General features: G+C 41.8%; 1 protein-coding gene and 1 long non-coding RNA gene across 2 annotated transcripts; one reads left to right on the plus strand and one right to left on the minus strand.

Annotated features, from left to right (window-relative positions):
- The first annotated feature begins 1601 nt into the window (after window positions 1-1601).
- LOC139209536 (uncharacterized) lies at window positions 1602-16174 on the plus strand. Its single transcript, XR_011585219.1, has 4 exons — window positions 1602-1837; window positions 10191-10289; window positions 13298-13408; window positions 15083-16174. It is a non-coding gene; the product is annotated as an uncharacterized lncRNA (long non-coding RNA).
- A 2853-nt stretch (window positions 16175-19027) lies between these two features.
- On the minus strand, window positions 19028-24704 carry ppdpfb (pancreatic progenitor cell differentiation and proliferation factor b). The gene is made up of 5 exons (XM_070839681.1): window positions 24557-24704; window positions 22930-23025; window positions 22013-22090; window positions 19998-20091; window positions 19028-19547 (listed from the first exon to the last, which is right to left on the minus strand). Exons 2-5 carry the CDS (start codon window positions 22982-22984, stop codon window positions 19433-19435), a joined length of 342 nt encoding a protein of 113 aa, XP_070695782.1. The 5' UTR covers window positions 22985-23025; window positions 24557-24704; the 3' UTR covers window positions 19028-19432.
- Between the last annotated feature and the right edge of the window lie 1566 nt (window positions 24705-26270).

Consider the following 26270-nt stretch of genomic DNA (forward strand, 5'->3'; position numbering starts at 1 on the left):
GGGGATGTCCGTAATCGCATTCCAGAGAGTCTTGCTGGTGCAGATCACTTCCAGTTTGTCAGAGCTTCTGTGTACTGTGCTGTCGATAGCATCTTGGCGTTTTCAACTTAACTGGATCTATTTAATGCTTCATTGTCACGCCTAATCACTCGCTGTACATTTTATTCTAAGCTAGCACTCGTAGGTCTCACTTTCTTTTAGCCATTGTCTCGCTATTTCTATAGTCATATAACTGTATCTCATCAGCTAGCTTAAATTTAGCAATTATGAATGGTTTGTGTGTTGGTAAGCAATTTTTTATTCAGTGTTTTCATAAAAGCCTTATTTTTATGCTTTTTATTTATCGTTAAATGCATATGGTGTTGAAATTGAACAGTTAACAGTCTTTCCACATAACTCTATTCTATTGGACCATAACTTTTGATTTCTTGTTACTGGACTATGCACTACATGACAATAATGTCCTCACTAGATGCTTATCTGAAAGTGCTGTTGCCTAATTTAAGGAAGTGATTCCTTCAGTATTTCAGCCAGTGTGTCTCTGTGCTGTGGATGACCCCCATGCTAATCTGAGCCCCTCCCACATTGATTATCTGGTCGATAGTGCTGCAGGCTCACTGCGAATGACACGAGACTCCATCGCCCCTCTAAAAAGAAGATAATCAAAGAAAAGAGACGAGCTCCCTGGTATAACTTCCAGACTCGCAAACTTAAGCAATATTGGAAGACTCCCACTAAATCTGGCAAGACAGTCTGAAAACCTATAGAAAGGCCAGAGCCACCCACTACTCCTCACTGATAGAAGAAAATAAAAACAACCCTAGATTTCTGTTCAGCACGTTAGCCAGGCTGACAAAGAGCCAGAACTCCACTGATCCTTGTGTTCCTTTAGAGCTCAGTAGCAACGACTTCATGAGCTTCTTTAATGATAAAATTCATCACCTCCTTCCCTCAACAGGCTCTGATTCAACCTCAGACTCAGGAATCATGGAAACAGCTGATGGGCTTAATGTGCATTTGGACTACTTTTCTCCCGTTGATCTTCCTAAATCGGCTTCAACAATTTCCTCAGGACCTGTTTGGCAGGTAAAATATTAACCAATCCAGAGCCATATTACTGATGCTAATACAGATTGTCAGACTGCTGATTAAGACCACTGGGTTAAAGGCTAAGCTGATGCTGAGTACAGGTGTTTGTGGCAGCAAGTCGTAGTTGACTTTGACCCGAGCGTAATCCAGACAGAAATGTTTTTCTAAAATCTTGGATGAAAATGGAGGCTTAATGATGGACTACATTTACTTAAAACAGGGAACAAACTAAGATTTTCCTGTATGCCACTACAAATGAGAACCGTCTCCATAGAAATTTGAGTTTGAGAAGTTTTGAGTCTTTGAGTACCTTAAAAAATGTGACATGACTTTGAAAATACTACTCTGGCCTCTCAATTTATTTTTGAGGCTGTATCTTTGCGCCTCCTGTGAATCTAGTTCTAAGATGGAGGAGACATTTGAAAGAGTTACAGAAACTTGGGTGAGGATGAGGGAGGGGAAGAGGGAGGGGAGAGACAGAAGAGAGCTCTGCCTCCTTTATTAAATAAAGCTTCAGCGAGGTGTGCTGTGTGTCTGTGACAGGGAGGACACAAGCTTTTCAGCTGAGAGGAAATGTGAGACAAAAGCAACCGATTGGCCTCCTGATGCTCGTCCATTCCTCTGTTTTTCATCCTTAATCCACAGTATTTTTCTGGATGTGTCTCATCTTATTCTACATCTTCACTGATGTGAAATTCTCAACGCACTGGGTCTGAAAAGCCTAATTACAACCAAACACTGAGCACAGGTAAGACTTAACTTTTCTTGCTTGTTCACACAGAAATATGAAGAACTCCTTGTGATGAACTTGCCCAGACTGCAGCCTTTCATTTGTAAACAGATTCTCATTGCGTGTCATGTTTCTTGCTCATTGCTTCTAAAATTATACTCTTGACTATAACGTAGCTCTACTTTGCAGAACACCAATCACTTTTTAAAGTGACAAATTTATAACACATAACTCTGGAAAAATCCATGTAATGAGTGTCATGTCATGTAAATAATGTCAAAGCATAATGATTTAATTTGGAGTTTGATTTGAAAGTCTTATCATTTGCCCTTCGGCTTTTTGGCCTTTTACTTGTGCACTTGGCCCGAGTGCTGCTCTGCTCTCAACCAGCTCTAGTTACAGCAGCTGAAGTGCAGCACGTCCACTGCACAGTCACCGTATCATAATAGTGGTTATACCCCCCCACCCCCACCCCCACCCCCACCCCCAGACTGTGTCTGAAGGTATCCTGTGAAAGTGTTAAAGGGCATTTTCATTTTAACCTGTGTTTTATTTTCATACATTTTGGACAGTGAAGACACAAATACACTACTCACAAACAGTTAGGGATATTCGACTTTCAGGTGAAATATATGGAAAATGTAAAAAGTGAATGCTACAGTGATATTATATCATGAAAGTAGGACATTTAAGTAGAAGCATGCAATGGTGATTTTATTCATTTTAAACAATTTATTGAAAGAAAATCTAACAACACTGGTAGGTAAACCACAACAAAACATTTTCAGTGTCTCAATAAATTGGGACGTGGCCAAAGGACGTCCACTCCTCTCCTTTCTGTGACTCTTCCAGTCTCTGTATCACTGTTCCAACCTCCTGATGACACTCTGTGACCCTCTAAGCTCAGTGAACACCTCCGTCTGAGGACTTCCTGTTTGAAGCCTCCAGTGTTGAGGTGCTGCTGATCAACTGTTAGGTGTCGTCTTGGTCTCATGATGTCAGAATGTGAACAGCAGGATGAGGAGGACTGTTTAAATACCAATTCTAACTGAAGCAGGAAATGTATTGGTGGATTCATGGATCAAACCTGTTGTGAATGTTGCTGTTAAGCTTCTTGTTAGAGAACAGCAGCTGGTGCAGAAAGTACTGAGACACTGAACAGTTGGACATGTGCATTCAAAGGTTTAGAGAAGGTCACATTAAGTTCACCTGGAAAGGTTAGAATGCATTTTAGGTTCATCCTGAAATTTCACCTGGAAGCTGAATATCCCTAACTTTTAGTGAGTAGTGTATATCTCACTGACAAGCTGTGACACTGTTTACAGAAAAAAACATTTGCAAACTTATCAGGTTGACTGACTGACAAGTCGTGTCAATATTCTGACAAAGTATGTGAAAACATCAAAAAGCTGATCAGACAGCTGCTCTTCATGTCATAGTGATGCTGTAGTGTCACCAGAACTCAGAAATGAACTTGGCTTTCAGGTTTCTATTTTTGTTTTCAGCCCTCTCTTGTGTCCTTATCAGTTCTGATAACATTTTATGCACCACCTTAATTGCTGATCATTATAACAGAGTCCAGTGGGGCAGCTAACACGACTGTCACACAAGTTGTAAACACATTTTGTTGTAAACAGTTTTACCATTTACCTTGAAGAGAAAATAACTGAACAAAGGGGATCTCCACAAATATAGATTACTAATATTATTAATATATTACACATCAGAGTGTGTTTGGGAGCACGTGTGTTCATTTCGCTCAAGTGATGTCACCTGAGTCAGCACTGGTTGGGTCTGAGGATTACAAGTTTGAAAATGGAGGAAATCTGTTGGTGTGGAGCTGAACAGACATCTGTATCTCCAGAGCAGGTTAAGGGCTCCAGCGGTCATACTGCATTGTGGGTAATGTAGGAGCTTTGGCAAAGAAGAAGAATGTGTGGGATAAAAAAAAGATGATATCTCTGGTTTTATTGCATTCAGTGCAATTAAAAAAAAACTTTTATTGTTATGAATCTAACAGTGTTATAGGAGTGCAATGCTCTTTTAAAGGCCAGCTTCACTTTTTTTTTTAAACCAAATTATATTAGAATTCTGTTTTCCAACCGTATGCACACTATCATCTCTTTGTGCATAATGATTTTAAAGGATAAGCCAGGTTATGGCCTGACAAAACCACCAATGAAGGTGCAGCAAGTAAGTCTAAGTATGTCTTGGCCAAGTGAGTTTACTTGCTAAGTTTACTCTGCAGGAGAGGCAGTGCAGCATGAACAAGCCTTAATGAGTACAGACATACTGTTTGATATAATCCAGCAGAAAGAGAGCTGCCCTCTGAGGTCAGGGGATTTACAGTTGAGTTTGTTTTTGTGAACTCCCTGCCTTCTAAGACTTTATCGCTCTGCCGTTTGCTGACGAGGCAAATCTCCTTGGCATCCATGTCATTAGTCAGGATTAATGGAGACCTGTTGTTTCACAGGCTGCAGGGCAGCATCTGCTCCTATATCACCGGGGAGTCCTGTTAAAACAACCATTAACAGCTGCACAGGTGGGATTTTTATGTAACAGCAATATACCAACTATACTGCAGTCTATTTAACATCTCTCAGTTTCCACAGAAATCCAAAAGAGCAGAAATCAAAACACTCCAGTGAGATTGGGTTTAATGATGGTGAAGTCCAGAGCTGCTCTGTGTGAGTGCAGCGCTCTCTATGCTGGTCATTGTAGTATTATAATAGTATCATCTAAAAAAATCAGCTTGTACAGAAATTCCTAATGAAAAATTGCTCTACAAATGAACAGCCCCTAAGAACATATCATATCAACATATCAATACATTTTAGACCATCTCAACATGAATACAGAGCTTACTCATAACTCATGTCATCACACCACAATGGCAGAAAAACTTGATTTCCAATCACTCCCAAAACGGTATTTGAATATTTTCACAGACTTCTATAAGACGGTTGGGGACCGGCCACAAACCAACAAATATGCTACACTCATGGCATAAGAGTGTACAGTTTAGTTAGGTTTAGGCATTAAAACTACTAAATTAGGATTAGGAAAACATAGTGGTTTGGATTCTTCATTGCTTAGTAACAGCAATGAAGATACGTTATGTAACTTAAGTGATGTATGTTACATACATGATGCAAGTTAATGTAATTCAACATTGACTTTTAGGTTCATGAACAGTCCTGTGTCATATTAATTCCATGAATATGTTAGTCCGATATGTTACAGTAATAAACCCAGTTACAGTTACAGTAGTGACGTTAAAATACAATTACTCAAAGATGACTTTTGGTTTCACATGGGACACAAACAGCTGTCTCCTAGTGAACTCCCCTCCTCACCCAGACTTTACCTCTCTTTATGCCTCCTTGTTCAAAGTATATGAATTCTAGCCAGCAGGCTTTAACCACAGTGTTTAGAGGTAATAAAGCAAGCAACCCCCAAAGGCACACAGCATGCTGCTGCTAGCTGGCTAACTAGTTAGCTCTGTCCTGTTAAAAGTTGAAGATTGATTGATGAATGGATGTCATGATGCCATTTATTGAAATAGGAACAAATGATTAAGTAAGCAAACGCTGAATTTTGATACAAAAATACGAAGAAATTGTTTTTTTGGTTTTTTGTTTTAACATCACAGATTATTAAGTCGGAGGCCGAGGACACACTGCCTACCTGAACCTGTTGCTTTTTTTTCCGGCACCCATGTTAACAGGTTAGAGCAGCCATACTGTTATGTGGACACCACATGCATGCGAGCTGCAGCAGTTAAGCGAGGCAGCCATCACGCACAGGTGGAGGTAGGCAGTGTGGCACTCTGCGATACAGCCAAAACAATACTTGGCATGCAAACTGTTATAGGAGCTCGGTGTGGGCTGGACTGGACTTAAACTGGGCAAAAGGCCATGAATGATATATTCTGATATTCTCAGTATAACTGAAAAGTCTGCACTTCCCCACCAGTGGAAACAGACCCTCCACTTACATCACTGTGACCTCTGCACTACGTCTACTTCAAGTGTAAGTCACACCAGAGCTAAAAGAAGCAGCCTGGTGAGGTTCAGATGGCTGCTGACCTTTTGACTTGGATGCTACTTGACTCTCTGGAAGCCATAAGCCACTCCTCCACTCCATATGAAATGCAGAACTGCACCGTCACTGCCCTCCGCGGGGAACCTGCAGATGTTGGGTTCATTTTCTGCATATTTTTGTCTGAAATCTCCAGAATTCCCGGTGAGCTCGTTCAGCTGCTTTATTAAACTGAGGGAAAAGATTTGATCCAAGGTGGGTCTTTGCATGAGAAAAGACAGTGTTTCTTTATCACCAGTGAACCTGCGTACAGTATTTTTGGCATATCCCTCCTTCCTCCTTTCCTTATTTCACATTTCTTTCCTTTTATTCATGTCCTCAATCCCCTCTTTCTGTCTGCCCTTTCTTCCCTGTTTGTCTCTTTCCTCCTTTTCATTTCTCTTTACCTCCTCCCTCCTGTTTTTATTCTTCTCTTCTTCCTTCTTTTTCTTCTTTCCTTCCTTTTCCACATTAATGTTTCCTTCCTCCTTCCTTTCATGTTTCCTCCCTCCCTCGCTCCCTGCCTCCTCCCTTCCTCCCTTCTTTCCTTCCTTGCTTTTCTTTTTCTCTCCCTTTTCTTCCCTCTGCCTCCCTTTCCTGTTAAGCTGATACTTGTATCTACCAGTGGTGGATACAACAGATGAATGGGTCTGAGGGAAGATAAGCAGAGGCAGATGAAACAACAGTGGGCAGCAGCGACCTTTCCCCTACATCCTACCGACAGACCGGGCTTATATAAGCAGTGTTTAGGTTGCCCAAACAGCAGCACAGCAGAAAATCCAAGATAGTCACATAAGGAATGGATCAGGTCAGGACATGCCCCTGTGTTTCCACCCATATAGATTTCATTTGGATTCATTCTGACACTGCATGTTTAAGTTTCTGTAATCCCTCTTGTCTTCTGATTAAATATATACTCTTAACAAATTCAGATCAGTCCGAATGTGACTCAGTATTCTCACTATTGGGTGAAATGTGTTGAAACTCATTTTCACTCAGTTTTACTGTAGGGCTGAGCATAATCCCACAACGATCCTGAACCCCAACCCAAAGAGTGGAACGTTTCTGATTGGCTGTATCAGTCACCTGATCTCAGTCCACCCAATCAAGTGAATCACACAGACCGTCACCATCGAAATGGTAAATGGTCTGAGTTAGTTTTACAGCACCTTTCCAGTCATTTGGACTCAGTGCTTTTGCATCACATCCTCATTCACACATCATTCATACAGGAGGAAAGTTGGAGGAGATTATTCTTTCACACATATTCACACACTGAAGCTGCTTCAGGAGCAAGTTGGGTTCAACGTCTGGCCCAAGGACACTTCGACAGATCCAAGACTTTAGACGAGTGATTTAACACCAAATATTAAAGCTGTTGTGCAGGACTTTTACATATAAATGAACATCTAGCCAAACGAGTTCACACAATGCTGACTGAGCTTTTATTTCACTGTCTTTAAATATAAAATGTCTTTAGATATAACGCAGACTATGAGGTCTTTAACCTGATAGTCTGTGTTATACCTCATATCCAATGTGCTGGAGTGCACAGAGTGAACAGAGAGTAACCAGAGTGCTGCTCACACGCTGCACTTTAGGTCACGTCCTACTTCTGGGCTGGTATTCTGAGTGACCCTTGACGCTGCAGTGGTGGATATGTTTTGGACACACAACAGAGGTGATGAAGCACAGCAGTCAGTACTGTGTGAGAATTCAATCAGCTGCAGCATGTGAAAGGAGGTCACCTACATATGAAATGCCACACGGCCTCAGAGCTGAGAAACACTCATCACTCCGGTCCACACATGCCGTTATCATCCCAGCATGACCAATCACATTTATGTAACCAGGACTACAGCCAGGCCTCTTGTCTCTAATCCACATCCACACAGCTGTGTGGTTTTCAGGAACGTCCATTTTTATAGTCTCTTATATTTAGATGCACATGTATAGCTAATACACCGTGTCTCCAAACCAGCTTGGTTGCTGGGAGATTGGTGACACAAAAGCTGAAATGAGACATGCGTGAAATTTGGATTAACGTGTTCCTTTTTAGCGCACAGTTGATGCTCAAACCATGAAAGGATGAGGAAGATTTGTGTTTACAGCACAAACAAAAAGATCAAACCCAAAACTGGGGCAGCAAGGCTCTCAAAACAGACCAATGATCCCTGGACTGCAAGTGGATCTTATCTTTAAAAATAAATGTTGCTGTTTCCATGAAAGATGTCACCAGCCACCCCACAATCTCACATTTCAACACCAAAACAAATATTTTGAGAGTTCCTGTTACCAGAAAAAGTAACTTTTATCTAAAGCTAACAGGGCAGCGGTGGTGGCCCCGACTGAACCACGATGGACAGACCTTAATTAAACACAACTATGCAAACAGCCCTCGGGTTGTTGACTTGACTTCAGGATGAATCACTTCAATCCCATTTTGACACATCACCAGTATACCTGCCAAAACCTAAAGCTCTTTATTTATCTGATGAGAAGTATTCATTTACCTTTTCTCACCCAGGATCCCATTTGTAGTTCATAAAACAAAAGATCTACAGCAACAGAGATTTAGGTTGTTCATGCTAAAAGCAATAGCAGGTCATCCCCAAACATTAGACAGTGGAGGAAGTTCTACATACGTCCTTACGGGCTGAGACAGTTTTGTGTTGTCCATCAACACCTGAAGGTCATGGCTGTTCCAAAAAGAAACACTCAGGGGGGGGGATATGTCATATCATGCTGAGTTCAGGTGTTTCTTTGCTGATAAGGTTTGTTTTAATTAGTTATTTGGGGTGTGACATCATGATTGAGTCGGGCCGGTGTGTGGGCAGTACCTGGATGCCACATCTGAAATAACTCCATCACTGCTGTCTACTCAGACACTAATAGAATGACAAAAGAATATAAAAGGGTCATTTTCTCAGTGCCATTATATGGGTCTGTTTTCAGAGTGCTTAGATAAGAACCCTCGGGTGTATAATACTTTTCACAGTGCATTGTGGGATACTTAAAGTTTCACTTTATGGGGTATAATAATTGTCTCTATAGGTTTATGTAGTGGACTGTATAGTGAGTAGTGAGTCCTGGAAAATAACACAGAAGAACAATGCGTATTATGTATGTATGTTGTATTAAAAGGTTGCTCTCTGCCAGCAAACCCTCTAATAATGAAAACACACACACACACACACACACACACACAGAGTACCTAATATTGGCAGGATCAGTGTTCCAGGTGACAGGTTGAACAAACTGTTCCTGCATTCATGTGAATAATTGTTTCCTCATGTTTGGACATTCAGCCGAGCTCAGTATTTACTTTGCCCTCTTCATGTCCTGTCCACGTCTCTGACATTATTCCTTTTGAGTTTCTATAGGAGTTTCTGTTCTGTCTGTAGCTGCTCACGCTAACCGGCCTCTCCTGTTGTAAACTGGAAATGTAAAACATACAGTACAGCTACTGTATGGACTGATGCTGACAATCAGCTTTAGTGGTAAATCAGCAGAAGTTAATGTATTCTGCCTTTTTTTTTTTACAAACGAGAAATGAGAGGTGGATTAATTTGAGGAATAAGTTGGAGCTAAAACAATCAGTCAATTAGTCATCAGAGGAAAAACAGTCAGCAATGATTCTAGTAATAAATTCATTATTTCACTTATATTTCAAACAACAATTAGCTGGTTTAATCCGTTTGCTATAAATGAGAATATTTCTTTTATTTGTCCTCATTTCGTTTTATCAGTCAATCTTTCTCTATTGTCCACAAAGGAGGAATTAGGTTTGTAGCCAGGTGACAGAACTTGTTGACACAGCAGCTTATCTTACAGTATGTGACGGCCAATCTGATATCTTTGGGTCTGAAATGTTGTTTGGACAAAAGAAGACATTTGAAAATGTCACAGGTAACTTGTGAAAGACGTGTTACCCTATTTTCTGACATGTTATAAAACTCATAATTGATAATTCAAATAATTATGATAAATGCTAGCAGTTCCTTTTGGACTTCACATAAGTCTTTCTATCCATCCAGAACAAACAGAATCGTTATATATATCTAATGGAAGGACACGTCAAGTGTTTATAGTAAATGAAAATGCTTTTCTCTTCCTTTCATTTTTGACCTTGACTTATTAACACAATATTTGTTCACAGAGCAGCGTACGCATCCGACTGAAATCTCATAATTCCTCCTCAACTTTAGTTTTAACTCCAGACTGACATACCGGACAGGTTTGAGGTTTGACCTCTCCCCCTCTCCCCCTCTCCCCCTCTCCCCCTCTCTAGGATGCTGACCCTGTAGGTCAACGACCCAACAGACCCGACACGCCATGACCAGCGTCAACTCTCCAGCCTGTCTGCTTGCCCGCAACCACTTCTACAGAAGTATGACCGCACACACACACACACACACACACACACACACACACACACACTTTATTTTTATGACTTCAATCCAAGAGAAGGCAAATATTTCAATAAGAACAAAGGTTTGGTGGATTTTGTGCATGTGCACGTGTCTAGCAACAAACTCTAGGAACATGGATCTTCTTTAGAAAACCTGCCCTCTGAACTTTTGAACTTGCTGGCTGAACTCTGCATTCCCACAGTGAATAAATAACATCCTGCTTGTCCTAATTTAGTTTTCTGAACTGTAACGTTATCTGGCTGAGCATCTTAACCCTCTACAGGGCACTCATTGAAATACTTAGAAATTCTACATTTCAACCCTAGACCATCATTACAAGACTTTCTTTTACTTTTGTGAGTTTTTAAAAAAAAATATTAATTTAATGGTGATAATCAAGGTCAGTGAAGTCACCATATATGGTTTCTTGCCGGTCTGTCATGTAGCCTGATTGTCTCTGATTGGCTTGGAGAAATCTCGTAGTTCTACTGCCTCATGGTGAGACAAGGGGCGGCATTTTGAACTCCCACTTAAGTTACCAAATATGGTCCCTTGTCTGATGAAAGGGTTAAATGCTGTTTCTACTGTGCACACTGAATCAGCACTTACACAGAAATAAGGTACGGCTTTCTGTCATGCCATGTGCACATTGCACACACTTTCTGCACACTTCCTTCTCATAGTGGAGAGGAAACAAATAAAAACAGAGGCGTAGGAATGGAAATGACCTCTGACAGACTTCTGTGAGCCAAGTCATGTTAATAAGAATACAGCCTGTTCTTGTAGGATTTAATTAAGTCAAACTTGAGAAAACATTCACCAGCTCATGTGTTTCTCAAACAGTCCAGTGGGCTTGAATCATTAGGAAGAGTGCCCAGCAAAACTGAGAACGAGTAGAAACTTGCTTTGGGTTACAAATGTAAGTATGGTTCTTCAAATTCCTGGATGACTGCCAGTGGCAGAAGACAAAGTGGATATATCTCCTGCTCTGTGCTCTGTGCAGGATGAGTGCTTGGATAAACACAAGTCACATGTGTCACGTGTAGCTTACCTGCACACCCCAGCTATAAACACCATGAGGTAGCCTACATTCAGCCTCTCAGAAAAATGACTGGCAGTCATCCAGGAATTCACAGCACTATAGTTTCATTTGTAACCTCCGTTCTGTTTCCTTCCTTCCTGGCTTCCAGTGGCATTAAACAAAGTAGATGACCCATACCAGTAGTGTCACAAGGAATAAACACCCACCTACTGGTCAACTGCAGAAGCCAATGGTGGAATAGCTAATGGGGCCAGCTAATCTCCGGCCACACGGCCAATAGAATGACAAAAATCATCCGAGGAGGCAGATTTACCCACACAGCCCAACTGTTTCCATATACAATCCTTGTGGAAGGAGCTTTCCACAAATTAATTTTGACAAATTAAGGGCTCAAGGTCCGTCAAGAACAATCAGTCCCTCTCAGTGACCATACTCAGAACTGACGGATGCCAAACCTTCCCCTCCAGTAGGGAGAGGACGTTAGTCCTCACTGTGAGCCGCCAAGGATCTCCATCCAACAGACTGAGGAGTGTGGAGAACCTTGTCCTTGATGGCCACCTCGGTGCCATAGCAGGACCTTGTGAGATGCTAATCTCACCCTGTGAAGCATTAGTGTTATCAGGGAATCAGAGGGAATGCATAAAAGTGGTCCCCTCCCCTGAAATACCACTGAGGTTCTGTATAAATGATTACATGCTTGCCCTTGAGAAAGGGGAGGAAGTGTTTCAGTAGACTGTAGACAAGTAGACACTCCGGGGTTCTGAGACATTGATTTGTTTGTTGCTGTAGAAATGTGCAGCAGAGATGAACAAGGCATTTGCAGGTAACTCTCACCTTGACCCGCCTTCAAGACTGTTGTATCAACTCTGCAGAGGGCATAAATGCAGCAGCTCCAAGAATATGATTGCTGTGGGTCAACTAGTAGCATTCCCAGAAACTTGACCCACGTCTCCACTGTCAAAAGACTGTAGTTGGTCCTGAATCCGCGGACAGGACAGCAAACTGGTATTCATGAACCTGAAAGGCAAAATGGATAAATTTTCTGGGCTCTGGGTGAATAAGATAAGATAGATGTCTTTGAAGGCCACTGCTTATGGAGGTGAGCCATTCTCTGGTGTGATAGCCTGAAGGACATTGATTGTATGGAGCATCTAAAATAGTAGGACTCCCAAAGTCATGACCATCCTCAACCTGAAATTGAGCTCCACAACAGGCATACATCAGCATTGCCTCATCCCAATAGGGGATCAGACTAGGAAATCTGAGTGAGAACTGAGCCACAGAACGCAAACCAGAGCTTCTATCTGATTTATATCACTAACACAACTGAACAGAGACACAGCTAGCCAGTCAGGCCAATCAAAACCAGCAAGTCAAGTCATTCCAGGCCTGGTCACCTGAGTTGGGAATCCAAGCAAAAACTGCAGGTGGCCACAGAACTTTATTGGCACCTTGAGCAATATCTCAGCAGCTAGTTAAAGACTAACTGTAGACTCCAGCTGGCTGTCCGCTCTAAATTAGCCTTACAAAGTTAGGCAAGGAAAACTAGGCTATGGATTAACCACCGCACACAGCTAGAACTAGACCACAAAAGAAGAACAGGGTACTTTAACGTCAGCGTCACAGTCCCGCCCACTCCGTGTTTGACTGACAGATGATATTAAGGAAGAGCAGAGCAGAATACAACAGCAGAAAGCAACAGATCGGCACAATAAATCTACTTTCAAGAGCTTCAAATGTTCTTGGCTGTTTGGTTTCATTTCCCCCCCTAGCTTCTGTGTCACATGCAGTGAAATCAGCTTTTTGTCAAATAAGAGTTTACTATAGTATAATACTACACTACTACACTATAAGTACATCTCCCCTCCCTTCCCTGTCTATCTCCCCATCCCTCCCTCCCTCCCTCCCTCCCTCCCTCCCTGTCCTTCTCTCTCTCTCTCTCAGACTTGCCTCCCTGTCCGGAGCAGATGAAGCCTGTTTTTAACTGTCAGAACAACTCAGTCACACACAAACAGAGACGGGTCACCCTCTTGGTCACTATGGCAACGCCTCCTGGTAAACCTATATACTGCACTTGCACAGTAGAATGATGTAGGATAGTACATGTTTCCAGAAGGGCATAGATGTTGGCCACTGCTGTTAGGTGGCAAGGCCTGGCTAATAGTCTGTGGTCCAGTTCATTCAGGAGGTGCTGAATGGGGTGGATTTACTTATTCAAAATTATGGAAACTCACATACTTTAATTTTTCTATTTAGAAATTCACTGTAACTTTGAGCAACATTTACAACAAATGCAAAAAAGAAGGTGTTATCTGTTCCCAGTGAACGTTTGGCTCCATTTCCTGAACTTTTATCCTCTCAACATCAACCCTTTTTTGGAATGAACCCTAACTCTTTATTTAGCATAAAGAGTTAGATTGAATATTGAATATTGAGAACTAGGACATGTTATATGCTAGAACTTTGCAAATCACCACATAGCTTCTACATGTAGTCAGCCAGGCCTGTATAAATCCCCACCTCTACACCTAACCTTATGGAGGCTAGGGGTTTTTTTTAGTTTGTGGTGTCACTGGTGTCCCAACCCAAACCCTAACCCTGCTCACTGGCAAACAGGCGGGCTTTTAGAGGTTAAGTGCTTTTGTGGCCCTGGTGTATAAATAGGTAAGTAGGTCTAGAAACAAGCACTCATGCTGCATATGCAAAGACATGCCTGCTCTCTCAGAAAGTAGGTCAGTATCCTGTATATATACACATATACTATATACATATATATGTCCTGCTGACAGGCATGTGGATGCCTTCCCTCTCTCTCTCACACACACACACACGTGCACTTTCACACATGCAGTGCCAGTCACCCAGTTCCTAAAGTGGCCTTTTTAAACCGGGATAAATCCAGTTACAGATGTGGACTAGTCTGAATCAGTAAGGCTGGAGGTATTTTACAGTTTATATTATCATTATTATCAGTAAGTCCCATAAAAAGACCAACACCAATACTGTGTTTTAGTGCATCTCTCAACACTTTTGGACTTCCCAAACCTGTCTGTGACTCTCAGCCAGAGTGCTTTTCTTCCCGTTGAGACATAAATCTTTCAAAAAGGGGCCACAAATAGAAAGTTTCCCTTCTAAAAAAAAAAAAAAAGACTTCCTGAAGTTCCTCAAGCAGCTGGACACTGTAGCTGTTACTCAGACCTGAGGAAATTTGTTGGGGACTAATGTTAGCTTGGGCTGAATATACACTTGATCCTCTCGTGAGTATTTTCAGTCAAAATAAACTACAGCGATCAACAAGGTTTGGTACTTTTAAGATTACAGATGATTAATGATGTCAGTGCTACTGAGGACTGATTCACTTTAAATCAAGCAGTGTCAAATTTCAGTACCAAAGAGTGCATCTGGGTGAGACTGTAGGCTAGAGTATATGTTAGAGGGAAAGAGAGAGAGCGGAACAACGTCACCCCTGCAGCTTGGTCAGTCCAACACTGTGGTTACACTTTTTAAAACATGATGGGGGAGTGAGGGGCTTGATTTTGTATGTGTTCTACATTACAACTTAAATTACATTTGGTATTACAGAGAGAGTAATACACTTTGGTATGTGCACATTAAGCACATACCAAAAACTCAAGCTGGATAAAAAAACAAAAAGCAGCAGGATCTTACACTGAGATATTTTTAGAAAAATATTTTATGAGTCAAACTAGTGTTTCTTTCTCTTCCCAGGATTTCCTGGTGGCATTGGAACCAAAGGATTATGGGTCAACATTGTCCTGGGCGCGTCCACCTCCAAACCAAGCAGCCCCGCTGATGGTGGTGTCAAGTAGAAGTAAACAAGTGCACCTCATTGGTTCACAGACGGCCAGGAGGTTAAGAAATCAGGACCTCTTAGCTCCTCTTGTTTGACCGCCTGTGTCAAATGGACAATAAAAGACAAAGTGGACAAATTTCGTGTAAAAGGACACTTAAATATCCCCCTTTTTCAAGAGGACCTAATGTTTGATATCAAAGGCTGCTGATGCAGTGAAATATTGTGATTTCAGAATGAAATGTGAGTCTCCAAGCGGAGCAGAAAGTTGCCAAAATGTAAATGTAAAGCAAAGCCTCACAAAGTGCACTGTGAAAAGATTGTTTGCAACTCTAGGCTTGAGTCAAATGTCCAGGTACTGAGGACAGTAAGATATGTAATGATTCCCTGCCCCAGTTCACAGCCATGTAGCTAAGTTTGACCGGTGCTGATGTTTTCATCAGGAAGAAGGAAGCCAGCCTCTTATTTCTGACATGTTTTAAACAAACCTACAGGATCTACAGTCACCCTGAATGTGCATGTGGGGAACAAGCAGGTGCAGAGTACCGAAAGTGAACTGTTACTTAACTACTCGATTGAAAGAACATGACTTGGAGCCATTTAGATAATCTCTTAATTTACTATTCAGATTAATTCAAGCAATCTGTCTTGTAAAAGTGTTGGTCCTATCAAGCAGTCATTCTCTGAACAAGACAGACAAAACTTTGATGGAATAATTTGCTGTATTTCTGATTCATACGTGTATGTGATACTTTGGACTGTAGGCCGTACAAAAATCATCATTTTCTATTGTTTTATAGACCTAATGATTGCAGTGAGAAATGAATGGCTGGTTGCAGTCCTGTATGAATAACAATACCTATATACAATACAATACAATACAATACAATAAGCCCTCAAGCTGAAAAACATTGGTCACAAAAATGCTCCCCCGGGCAAAAAATGGGACACTAATGAGGCAGCAATGGAGCAAAATTTTATTTCAAATAAATACCTTTGCAAGATTGTCATGCTGGGTTATTAGTGTAGAACTTTGTATTTGCTTTGACTAAACTACAGTGGTCGGCTCAGGTGATCATCATAGTACGTCAGGTCTAACAACTGGCTACTGATTAGGTATCTATTAGTTATAGAACTATTAAATGGTCGATAACTATATATGTTTGATTTGAATACCTTTGGTTTTGCACTCTTGGCTGTTTCACTTTTTGCACATTCCACAGGCTAATCAATACTCAGTGAATTGAAGAGATAACAAATTAATAGACAGAGAAAATAAAAATGTAAACGAAGGCCTGTTCTGTTTTAAATACTATCATGATACTGATTCAACCATATAAGCCACAAAACACTATAACCAGGGGGCCAAAAGGAGGCCAGGTGTTGAGAAACAGGAGTGGGGAGGGAGGGGTCTGACGACAGGTGATAGAGGAGAAACTCTCCTCCTTCCCTCCAACTCTTCCATGACCCTCCGAGCACCCAATGACCTGGAAAAAGTGCAGCGTAGGAGGCCGGCCGGCCGCTTGGCTCTTCAAATGAGCCACAGAGCAAATCCTCTTTTCAGCCCATCACCACTGTCATGCAGAGGGGCCACTTTACAGCAGCGTCGCCCATTGTTTGTCTTTCCTCTGTTTCATAGAGACAGACAGAGAGACCGGGGAGGGAGGGAGGGAGGGAGGGAGGGGGAGGTGAATAGGGGACAGTAGTGCTTACACAAACCCATTTTACAGTCAAAAGGGAAAATCCTTGCGTCAGGATTTGTGCTGCACTACAGTCAGCAGGGAGATGTTTCTCCACACGTCAGGATAACTTGTACAAATCAGAAGATAAAAGGGAGTTTGTAGAATTGTAATTTTAGAGAAAAGTTCGCCGATGTTTCTGCTTTCTGCCTCGTCATCGCCTCAACTGAGTGCATGGAGCAGGCGGACAATGGTCCTCTATGCCTCAAATGCACTCCTGGCAGGATTTGGATATAAATTTGTCATTTCGCTGGTTTACTGCAGTTAATTCATCCAGTGGCCATAGATGTAAGCACCGAGAGTTTACTGTACAGATGAGTGTTTGAATTCAATTCAATTCAGCTTTAATTGTACCTGTAAGGTAACTGTCTGCAGCAGCTCTCCATCCAGATTAACAGATACAATCAAAATAAACAGAAGGGGAAAAAGCTTAAAAACAACATATATAAATAAAATGTAATCAGTATGAATAATGTGAAATACAGGGATCAACACCAGCACTTCCACCAAGGTGAGTCATGTTACTCTGAACGCCATTTTTGCAGCAGTCAGCTACACAAAGTGCAGCCGTCAGCTCTTCAATACGTCAGATTTCACATTAGTGTGGGAAGATAAGGGTCAAAAAGGGGAAGATAAATCACTTGCTGAATACACAGAGTTGATAGTTGATGTTAAACCGAAGCTCCACACAGTAGAGCTTGTGGATGACAATGACCAAACTGCATTTGGTCCAAGCCCAAAGCAGGCTAAGCTGCCTGGCAGTGCAATGAAAGCCAACATCTCTGTTTGGTGGTTTTTGTTGTTTCACAGGAGGGAGGCCAGATCATCAGACCTCCTAAACCTCACCTGACTACATGCGTATCCTTCTTTTACCTCAGGGACCCATAAAGAGACTTCACTGCTGCTACAGCACCACTTAAATTTAATTTGTTAGCTCTTAGTCACCTTTGTCCTGTTACTACACTACATGTGTAGGGTTGTTGTTTTGCTCCGGGGACCAGGAGAAACACGCTTTCATTCTGACTGCACTGTACACAGATGGGGACAATCTGAGTCTCTCTTATCTCGTAAATCCAAGAAACTGACCGTATCTACGGGAACAAAAACACGTGGTTGTTTGTTATGTGCACAAGCCGCTCACACCAGCTGCCGTGTGGACATTCCCCGGTGAAGCACCACAACCCATGAGAAACTTTCCATCGACAGAACGGAGACGGATAAATGTAAACCAAGAAACCGGTCTGACATGAATGTAGCACGTTCAGACTGAATAAAGGGAAAGTTTATATGAAATGTTGTGTAGCATGACAAGCAGATGGCCACGAGTACAGGAGCCTCATGTTGGAACGCAGAAGAACTTGCTTTAAAAAGAGAAGTAAAGCTGGGAGACTTATAAGAGCTGCCAAACACAAACAGAAGGTGGAGAATTAAACAGCCTGAGCTTGTGATTTATGCTGCAGGGTGGGAAGAGTGTGTGAGTGCAGAGGTTTGTCTGCCAGGTTTAAAAGGTGCTGTGAGGAAAATATTAGACTGTATTAAGGAAGGGGAACCAATCAAAAGAAATGGAATGTGGCCATGAGGGTGATAATGAAGTGTTGATAAGACCTGCAGCAAATTTTGTGCCAGGGTTAAGTCATACAGTGAAATTAAAGTACAAACACGTCTAAAATTCAGGCTAAAGTTTGATTGAAGCTCAACTTCAGGAGCAAAAATCAGAAGGCGACACCCTCGGGAGTCGAGCCAGTTTGTGCAGGACATGTTTGTCTACATCCACAGAAACCAAGGACACATTACAAAACCGCAGCAGCAGTCTGAGGACGTGCATTGTGCCATTTCACTGTTTACTCTGTTCCTGGAATAGCCAGTGAACCACTCCCTGGCAAACACACGGTCACCTCCCGGTCCTTATAGGGCCATTTAAACCAACAGCTCTCAACACATGGCACACTAATAACTTATCGCCAGAGTTAAAACCATGATCTTAAGAGCACAGAGTAAGCTGTACGTGTACTGGGACAAATGTTGTACATATTCAAGCATTACTTTGGTAATTGTCCGCTGAAGGCACACTTTGTGAACTTGAATGTGGTGCTTGAGAACAAAGCATGAAGCCAACAGAGAACATTAGGCTGCAAGAGTCTACTTTATTGCATTTGCAATCACAGGGTGACAAAAGTGAAAAATGTTTTAACAAAAGCACGTGGGTGTATGTTCACCACAGTGGGTCAATGCACCACAGTATTACAAATACAGAACAGTACAAATGTTTAAAAAAAAAAAGGAGCTTATCAGTTGCATTATGTTTTTTTTTTTTTTAATTCTTTTTTTTTTTTTCTTGGTTGTCAATAAAAACAGAAGAACAAAACACAAGGTTACCGAACAAAAACAAGTAAGGCAGCCTGTTCTACGATGAATAATAATATTAAAAAAACTAATACGGTTGTAAACGGGACATCCTCCCGTCACCTAGCGTTGGTCGTTGGTTCAAATCCCCCGAGGTGCGGTGTGGATCAGAGTGAGGCAGCGGGATCAGGAGGAGGTGGGGCTTCCTGCGTCACTGCTCTCACTCACCTGCCGTTGCATCACCATCTCCCTGGCAACGCAGGTGATCTGACCGTTCGTCACTGCACCTGGGACCCCCGCCCTGACGGAGAGCGAGAAAACGGTGTAAGAGAAAGGGTGGCAAACCGGTAAGGACTGATCGGTTGAGGTAAATTAAATACACTCAAATCAATTTGGCTTTCTCTGATTTTATTTTTACACACATCAGTCAGATCGTGATTTATTATATTATTACGACTAGAATTTAAAGAACTTCATTTAAAATCCCCCCACTTTTCAAACGGTTTGCAAGTAAAAACACTAGAGGTAGAAACACACAGAAAAAGCGGATTCTTTTACAAAGTTTGAAGACAATTAAAGATATTTTTTTAAAAAGGAGATTCTGAGAGAGCAGCAACTGGACATTTCACTGTAAGGATTCAATCAATCAATCAATCAATCAAGGATTATGACCAGGACTAAAAGAATTAAAGATACAGTGGCAGTGTTCAGCGATGACTCAGCAGAGTGTGTGTGTGTGTGTTATACTTACTTCTGCTGTGCCTCCTCAGTCAGTGGGGTCATCCCTGGCTGCTTCCCAAAAAAGAAACTGGACCACCAATGTCCAGAGTCCTGCTTGGGGAGTCCTGTGGGGGCAGACGATGACACAGGTTTCTACGGCTGACACAGTAGCTCCCGTCCAATCACTACACTTCTGTCTGCAGAGCTCGTGTGCAGGCAGCACTCTGACGCGCAGCGCTCGGAGGAGGGCAACGAGGCTGACGGTTTTAACATTCTGCAGCAGATTAAAGCTACTTCGCTCCTAATTACGACGTGGGGAAAAGTAGCAGCGGCAGCGGCCACCGAAGCCAACCAGCAGATTACTCACTACAGTGACCCATGTTAATACGAGAGCATGCGTTTCAACAGCTGCACTCGGAGGGAGGAATAAGTCGGGCTTCCTGCCTCAGCACTGGGACACGTGTTTGGCCCTGTGTCAAAGTGACTGGGACGCCCTGATTAGAGTCACACAGCGAACAGCTGCATTTACAGACAGCCAGTTACAGTACAGCTGCTGTGCCACAAGTAGCTTCTAGGTCAAGCTAATTCTAAATGGGTGTCAGTCAGGGACATACATGTGTCTGTATGTCTGTAAAAATAAATTATGCTATTTAAACGAGGTTAAGTTCTATTTTCTCTAGGTTTTTCTTAGTCGTCGATGGCTGTAATAAAATCATTCTACCATTACTGTTATTACTATAATTACTAATTCTATGTACAGTACACACCTGCACATCTTCCCCTTTCACCTTCTCTTATGTACAGCACTGTGAAAAGACTAAAACTAAAGATATTTTCTGTATATTTTCCATTTTATTTTAGTTGGCTTTATACGAACACAATATCATCGAACTCAGTTCTCTCTTTTTTTTTTTAAAGGTCTAGTTTTACTTTTATTTCAGTTAACTAAAGCGTTTTAGTTTGTTGTTTAGGTTTAGTTATCTACAATAACCTTGGTTATTGTTACTACCCTGGCACCATTAAAAAGCTGAGGCAGCAGATAAAAAAAAGACACGTCGACGCAAACTTGAGCCAGCACTTAACCGACGGCCCAGATGGTTTTCACATAAAGCTGCACTGAGACGCTGATCCAGGATTACTGCTGAAGTCAGCAGATATTAACTAGTGCCGAAGGTTATATTGGTGTACCAGGGGCTGAACGCACATCCACCCTCATCCAGAAAGACGAAGCGAAACACGCCTGAAACGACTTTCCTGACAGAAAGAGATCAATGAAACGAAAGAACATGGGCTAGGTGGCCACCGCGATGACTCAACCAGTGTAACTCTGGAGTCTGAGGCAACCGCTGACTCAACCGCAGTAATCCTGAGGTTACTGAAACTGCTGCACCGCTTCCGTACCATGACGTGGATTACGCAATGCCACGATCTTTTAAAACTATTAAACTGGAGGATGTAGGCTAGTTCCATTTAAAAAAAACACAATAGTGGATTGTTGGCTGACATGAGCTCCAACAGACAGAAACATCTGGATCCAGTACACACACACACACACACACACAGTTGTTGTTCTTGAACAGAACACACTGTTCTGTCCAAACCACGGCAATTTCAATGACTCAATGTTTTTTTAGGAGTGCGAGTGTGTGTGTGTGATCTCTCATACGTCATTTACTGACTGGATTGTTACCAACTCAGAAACGCTCTGGCAGCAGCTTTGATTCAGTTCATTTGGAGCGCAGAGTAATAACGACCTGTGTCGGTACTAATAAAACTGTTATGTGCGGTAGAACCTTTTTTAATTCGTTTGTGAAAAGTTTTCTACAATAATATGAACCATGTGTTTGTCAGCCGACCTCTCCTTTAGATTAAGATTTAAAGGATTGGGTTTAACCTCCCCCGAGGGTCTAAAATCTGTTTCAGAGGCTTTTGCACACATTTGAATTATGCAGACAAACAGTGAGTATCTGCAGTTTCCCTTTGCACACAAGAGAGGTAATATTTTGACCTCAACATTTCTTCTTCTTTGTGGGTATAAACACACACCTGGGTGGTGAGGGATGACCTCTCCGCTGTACTCCGAACTGCCACAAGAGCTGCTGCTGGACGTAGAGCCGATGCGCCCTGCAGGAGGAGGAGCAGAGACAAGGTTGGGAAAGAGGCCGGTTTCATCACAGTCGACCAAAGTGAAAAGGTGAAATGTAGCAGGTGGACAGCTCCAGGTTCACTCATCTTGGATTAATTCTTTGAGTCAAAGGGAGAACTTAATGCTGTTGCATAATATGAAACAATGAGAGGGGCGAGGGGGAGTTCACACGGACACGGAAAATGAAAACTCATTTTCCTCTGCTTATACAATCACAGCCTGAGGGCCGGCTGAGGCTGTAACGCAGGCTGCTGAATTGATTCACACAGACAGGTTACACGTCTATTTGGCACTCTGGGAAACATAAAATGATCACAGCTGTTTGTGAAGGCAGGAGACTCCCAGTGATGGAGACGTCCCTGTCTGGATAAACAGCTGCACCGATGTCTCCTCATGTTTGCTGTGTTGACACATTTGACCAAACTGACAAAGACTAAAACTAAAGACATTTTTAATCAACTAAAATGTTTTATCACACCTCGTTTTAGAGCCCAGGGCATTTAAGAACCTGGAATAAACACATTTGGGGATTTTTTTATTGAAAAAAGTTGCTGAACAGTCTTCCTTTGATCAACTAATCGATTATTGACCAATCATTACAGCTCAATAGCTGAGAGTAATAATACAATCAGTTCAACAGATTCTTTCTCCCTGAGCAGAGCCCACACATACTAGTCATCTAATATAGGAAAACACCACAGTGACTCATGCTCTGAATTTAAGGCACTTTAATAATGATGCATCTAGTGGGAGTTTACTGGGAATCCAACCGTGGAGCAATAGTCCGTTTTGAGGAATCAAAAGGAGAGACACTCACTTCGGTAGTAATCGGTGGTCGCCACGAGAGAACCGCCTGCTGGAATAGCCGCCATTCCACTGCTGTTGGTCGTGGTATGCTGTGCTTGATGGAAACCTGGACGGGAAAAACAGCGTGGTCAAACCCAGACGGGACACATGACTCCCCAAAACGCTGGGGAGCTTCTTTTTTTTTTATATATTCATTTCACATCAAATGCCCACGAATTTATGATTTCATTACATCAACTACTGATTATTTTCTGTTGAAGTTATCCATCATTATCTTGATTAACTTTTCTCCTCACATACAGCCAACCAGTTATCTAAATTGGGCACTTACATTATTGACTCGTGTGCCAATTACTGCTCAACTGATTGAGGAATCTTAAACAAAAATGTATTAATATTAATTCTTAACACTGAAGCTGATTATTTTTCTGTCAGTCTACTAACTGATGAATCGGTTGATCCAGAGCAGAAATAAATGTCATAATTTATTATCAATTAACTGCTCGAGGAGTCACTTTGCTCAACTAATGATGGTTTCCACAGTCATTTATTCTGTCATATTACTTTGATTAATCATGTCAGACGACACGAACAACATGCTTGGCTGGTTTGTTTGATAAATGACTGCTGATTTATTTGTTATTCACTTACAGCTGATGCTGATTTATTATCTGATCCCTTCACTTCAGGAGTGATTTGCTCTGCTTAGCCCCCTAATCTATTTCCACTTTAGATTTGAGCTTGTGTTTAATTTTACCATCTAATGGTACGTTTATGTTTTTAATGTTTTCATGTACATTTAATCCATTTCACTGCATCTAATCGCTTTGTTGTGAAGCACTTTGAGCTGCCTCTCCTATGAAAAGTGCTATACAAGTCAAATATAACAATTATTGTCATTATTATTATATTATTATATCATTATCATCGCTTGTGACCAGTCAACAAATACGCAAGACTGATCCTTACAGTATAGTATGCAAGAAAAACGTGGAAAAAGCAAACGCTAAATTCACACAGAAGCTGATTATGTCCCACAGATAAAACACTCAAATCGTTTATAGAAGCAGGGACATTTCTAGGGTTGTTTTTTTTTTTTTTTTTGCAGATTTAACAGCTGCAGACTCTCGTCTTCCCGCACGTCCGCATCCTCAGCACGGTGACGTCGCCCATGTTTGGCAGGGTCTTGTTTACATGAGGGGCGCTGCACCAAGTCACTGTTCCGCTTCATGACACACAGCCGGGGACCAATAAAGGCTGAATCTAAGGAGACCACGAGCAGGAATTAAGCGTGTCCTGAGGGGATAAAGCTAAAAACCGCAAGGCTTGACCCTTTCCCGTGTCCAGAGGACATTTTGACTATAACAAAGACAATTATCAGGTGTTAATATGGCCGTTGGCATGCTGGTCTTCGGCCATTAAGACCCAATACAACGAGAACAGACACACCACACAGACGAGTGTTCCTCTGAGTGTTTTTTTTAACCAAAACAAAGGCACCCAGACAGCCCTGCAGCAGCTGCCATCGTCAGCTCAAGCTAGCTAGCTAGCTAGCATCGTTAGCACGTCCCCACAGCCGGAGCCCACCACCATAAAAACAACACGGTTCTCCAACCGCTTTCAGATGACCCCCTCACCTTTTAGTGGCCCAGACGTGCTCGGTGTTCAGTAGCACCCAATTCAACTCAGTCGGCGAGGCTGGGGGAGTAAACGCTAGGCGACGGGGCCCATTTGAAAATAAGTTTTGGGTAAATGTAACCCTCCAAGGTCCGAACGGAGATCGACGCTGCTTTCCTAACGGCCAACGGTCTGCTCCGGCTTTTATATACAGAGGGTGGTGACGTAGCACCAGCAGTGGGCGGGGCCAAAGGACGACTTCCGCGCTGAGAGCTCTGTGCAGGCTGACTGCCCCTCTGTCACCCCAGCCTGCCTCCTGCAGAGGGGCCTTCCTCTTATACGGTGGGGCAGTTAGCAGCAACAGTAGTAACAAACCTGTGAAAATACTCTGCTACGAGTTAAAGTCATGAACAGGAAATGTTACATATGTAAAAGTTTATAAGCAGGCAGAGATCTGCATCAGTGGATTATTACCTGTTACTGCTGATTATTACTGTTTAACTGTCTACTATTTTGTCTCAGACAGGTAGAAGTACTCAGATCTACTTGTGTAAACGTAGCGATATATTGTAGTAAACTACATTACAAGTAAAATAAATGCAGTTTTTACTTTTTCAGAATATTATGTATTAGATCATTGGATTGTAGCTACGCACGCCTGTATGTGTGTGTGCATCACTTTGATGGTGAAGCTGCTCAAGGTGGGGCTACTGCTTGTGAATGCCTCCCCAGAGCCACGCAAAGTTTTGACTGAAAAATCACCAAAACAATGATCGAAATAGTAGCCAATTCATTTTCTGTCAATTTATCTGGTAACTATAGCAGCAAAATAAATGCAGTGCGGTAAAAAGTACAATAGGAAAATGAGAAACACTCAAGTAAAGTTCAAGTGCCTACACACATGGCACTATACAAATGTATTTATTTTACTACCTATTAACAAGCTGCTTAGTGTCACACAGGTGTGTGTTTACCTTAAATGGTAAATGGTCTGTACCTGCATGGCACCTTTCTATTTCTAACCTGGTACAACAGCACATTACCATATCCATCAGTCCCTTCAACATAAGGTTGGATTTTATTCAGATTTGTACCTCTCCCTAATTTTATTTCACCTGCTGTATTTGTTTTATTGCAATTTTTTAAAATAAAATCCTTCATGAAACTGTTTCGTTATCTTGTTTTCTCATTATTGTGTGTCTGTTGCTAGTTTGGTTGCCTTTATGTTGCATTTTGAAAAATATATTTTATTAAGCTATTTTCTGATTTTTACAGGATTTCTCTAAATAATGATCTGTGTTCAAACCTCTGTTTTAGTCACACAGTTAAAATAAGATTCACCCACTCTCAGGGACTTTCACAGTGTCACCCTGACTCACTGTGAATCACAGGTGACTAACCTCAGAGGAAAAGGTCCAGACATGGAGCACTGTATGTGCAGGCTGCTCTCTCCTGTGGTCACACATGAGAACTGCAGTGGTGTCATCACCCCTCAGGTAGACACTACAGTGGATACACAAGCACACGTTATTGTGATGAATTATTATTATTATTATAGGATTTTGGTCATTTAAACAATTTTATTCTAGTTCTCCATTGTATGTATTCCAGATTATTTAGGAATGATATTCAAAGCTGTCTTTGTAAAACAGTTAGAATGGTCATGCTTAATGGTGGTGATATTTTATTTTATCCTATTTTATTTTGTAAGATAATTCAAAGATTCAATCCAAC

Source organism: Pempheris klunzingeri, chromosome 11 (genome assembly GCF_042242105.1).
Source record: "Pempheris klunzingeri isolate RE-2024b chromosome 11, fPemKlu1.hap1, whole genome shotgun sequence".
Classification (NCBI taxonomy): domain Eukaryota; kingdom Metazoa; phylum Chordata; class Actinopteri; order Acropomatiformes; family Pempheridae; genus Pempheris; species Pempheris klunzingeri.

What these genes read in the sequence shown, in the direction of transcription:
- ppdpfb (XM_070839681.1), bottom strand. Translation starts at nt 22,984, where the DNA reads ATGGCGGCTATTCCAGCAGGCGGTTCTCTCGTGGCGACCACCGATTAC. An exon ending in GACCACCGATTACTACCGAA is followed by an intron (nt 22,091 to 22,929) that starts GTGAGTGTCTCT and finishes CTCCTCCTGCAG; the next exon opens with GGCGCATCGGCTCTACGTCC. An exon ending in GGTCATCCCTCACCACCCAG is followed by an intron (nt 20,092 to 22,012) that starts GTGTGTGTTTAT and finishes CTGCCCCCACAG; the next exon opens with GACTCCCCAAGCAGGACTCT.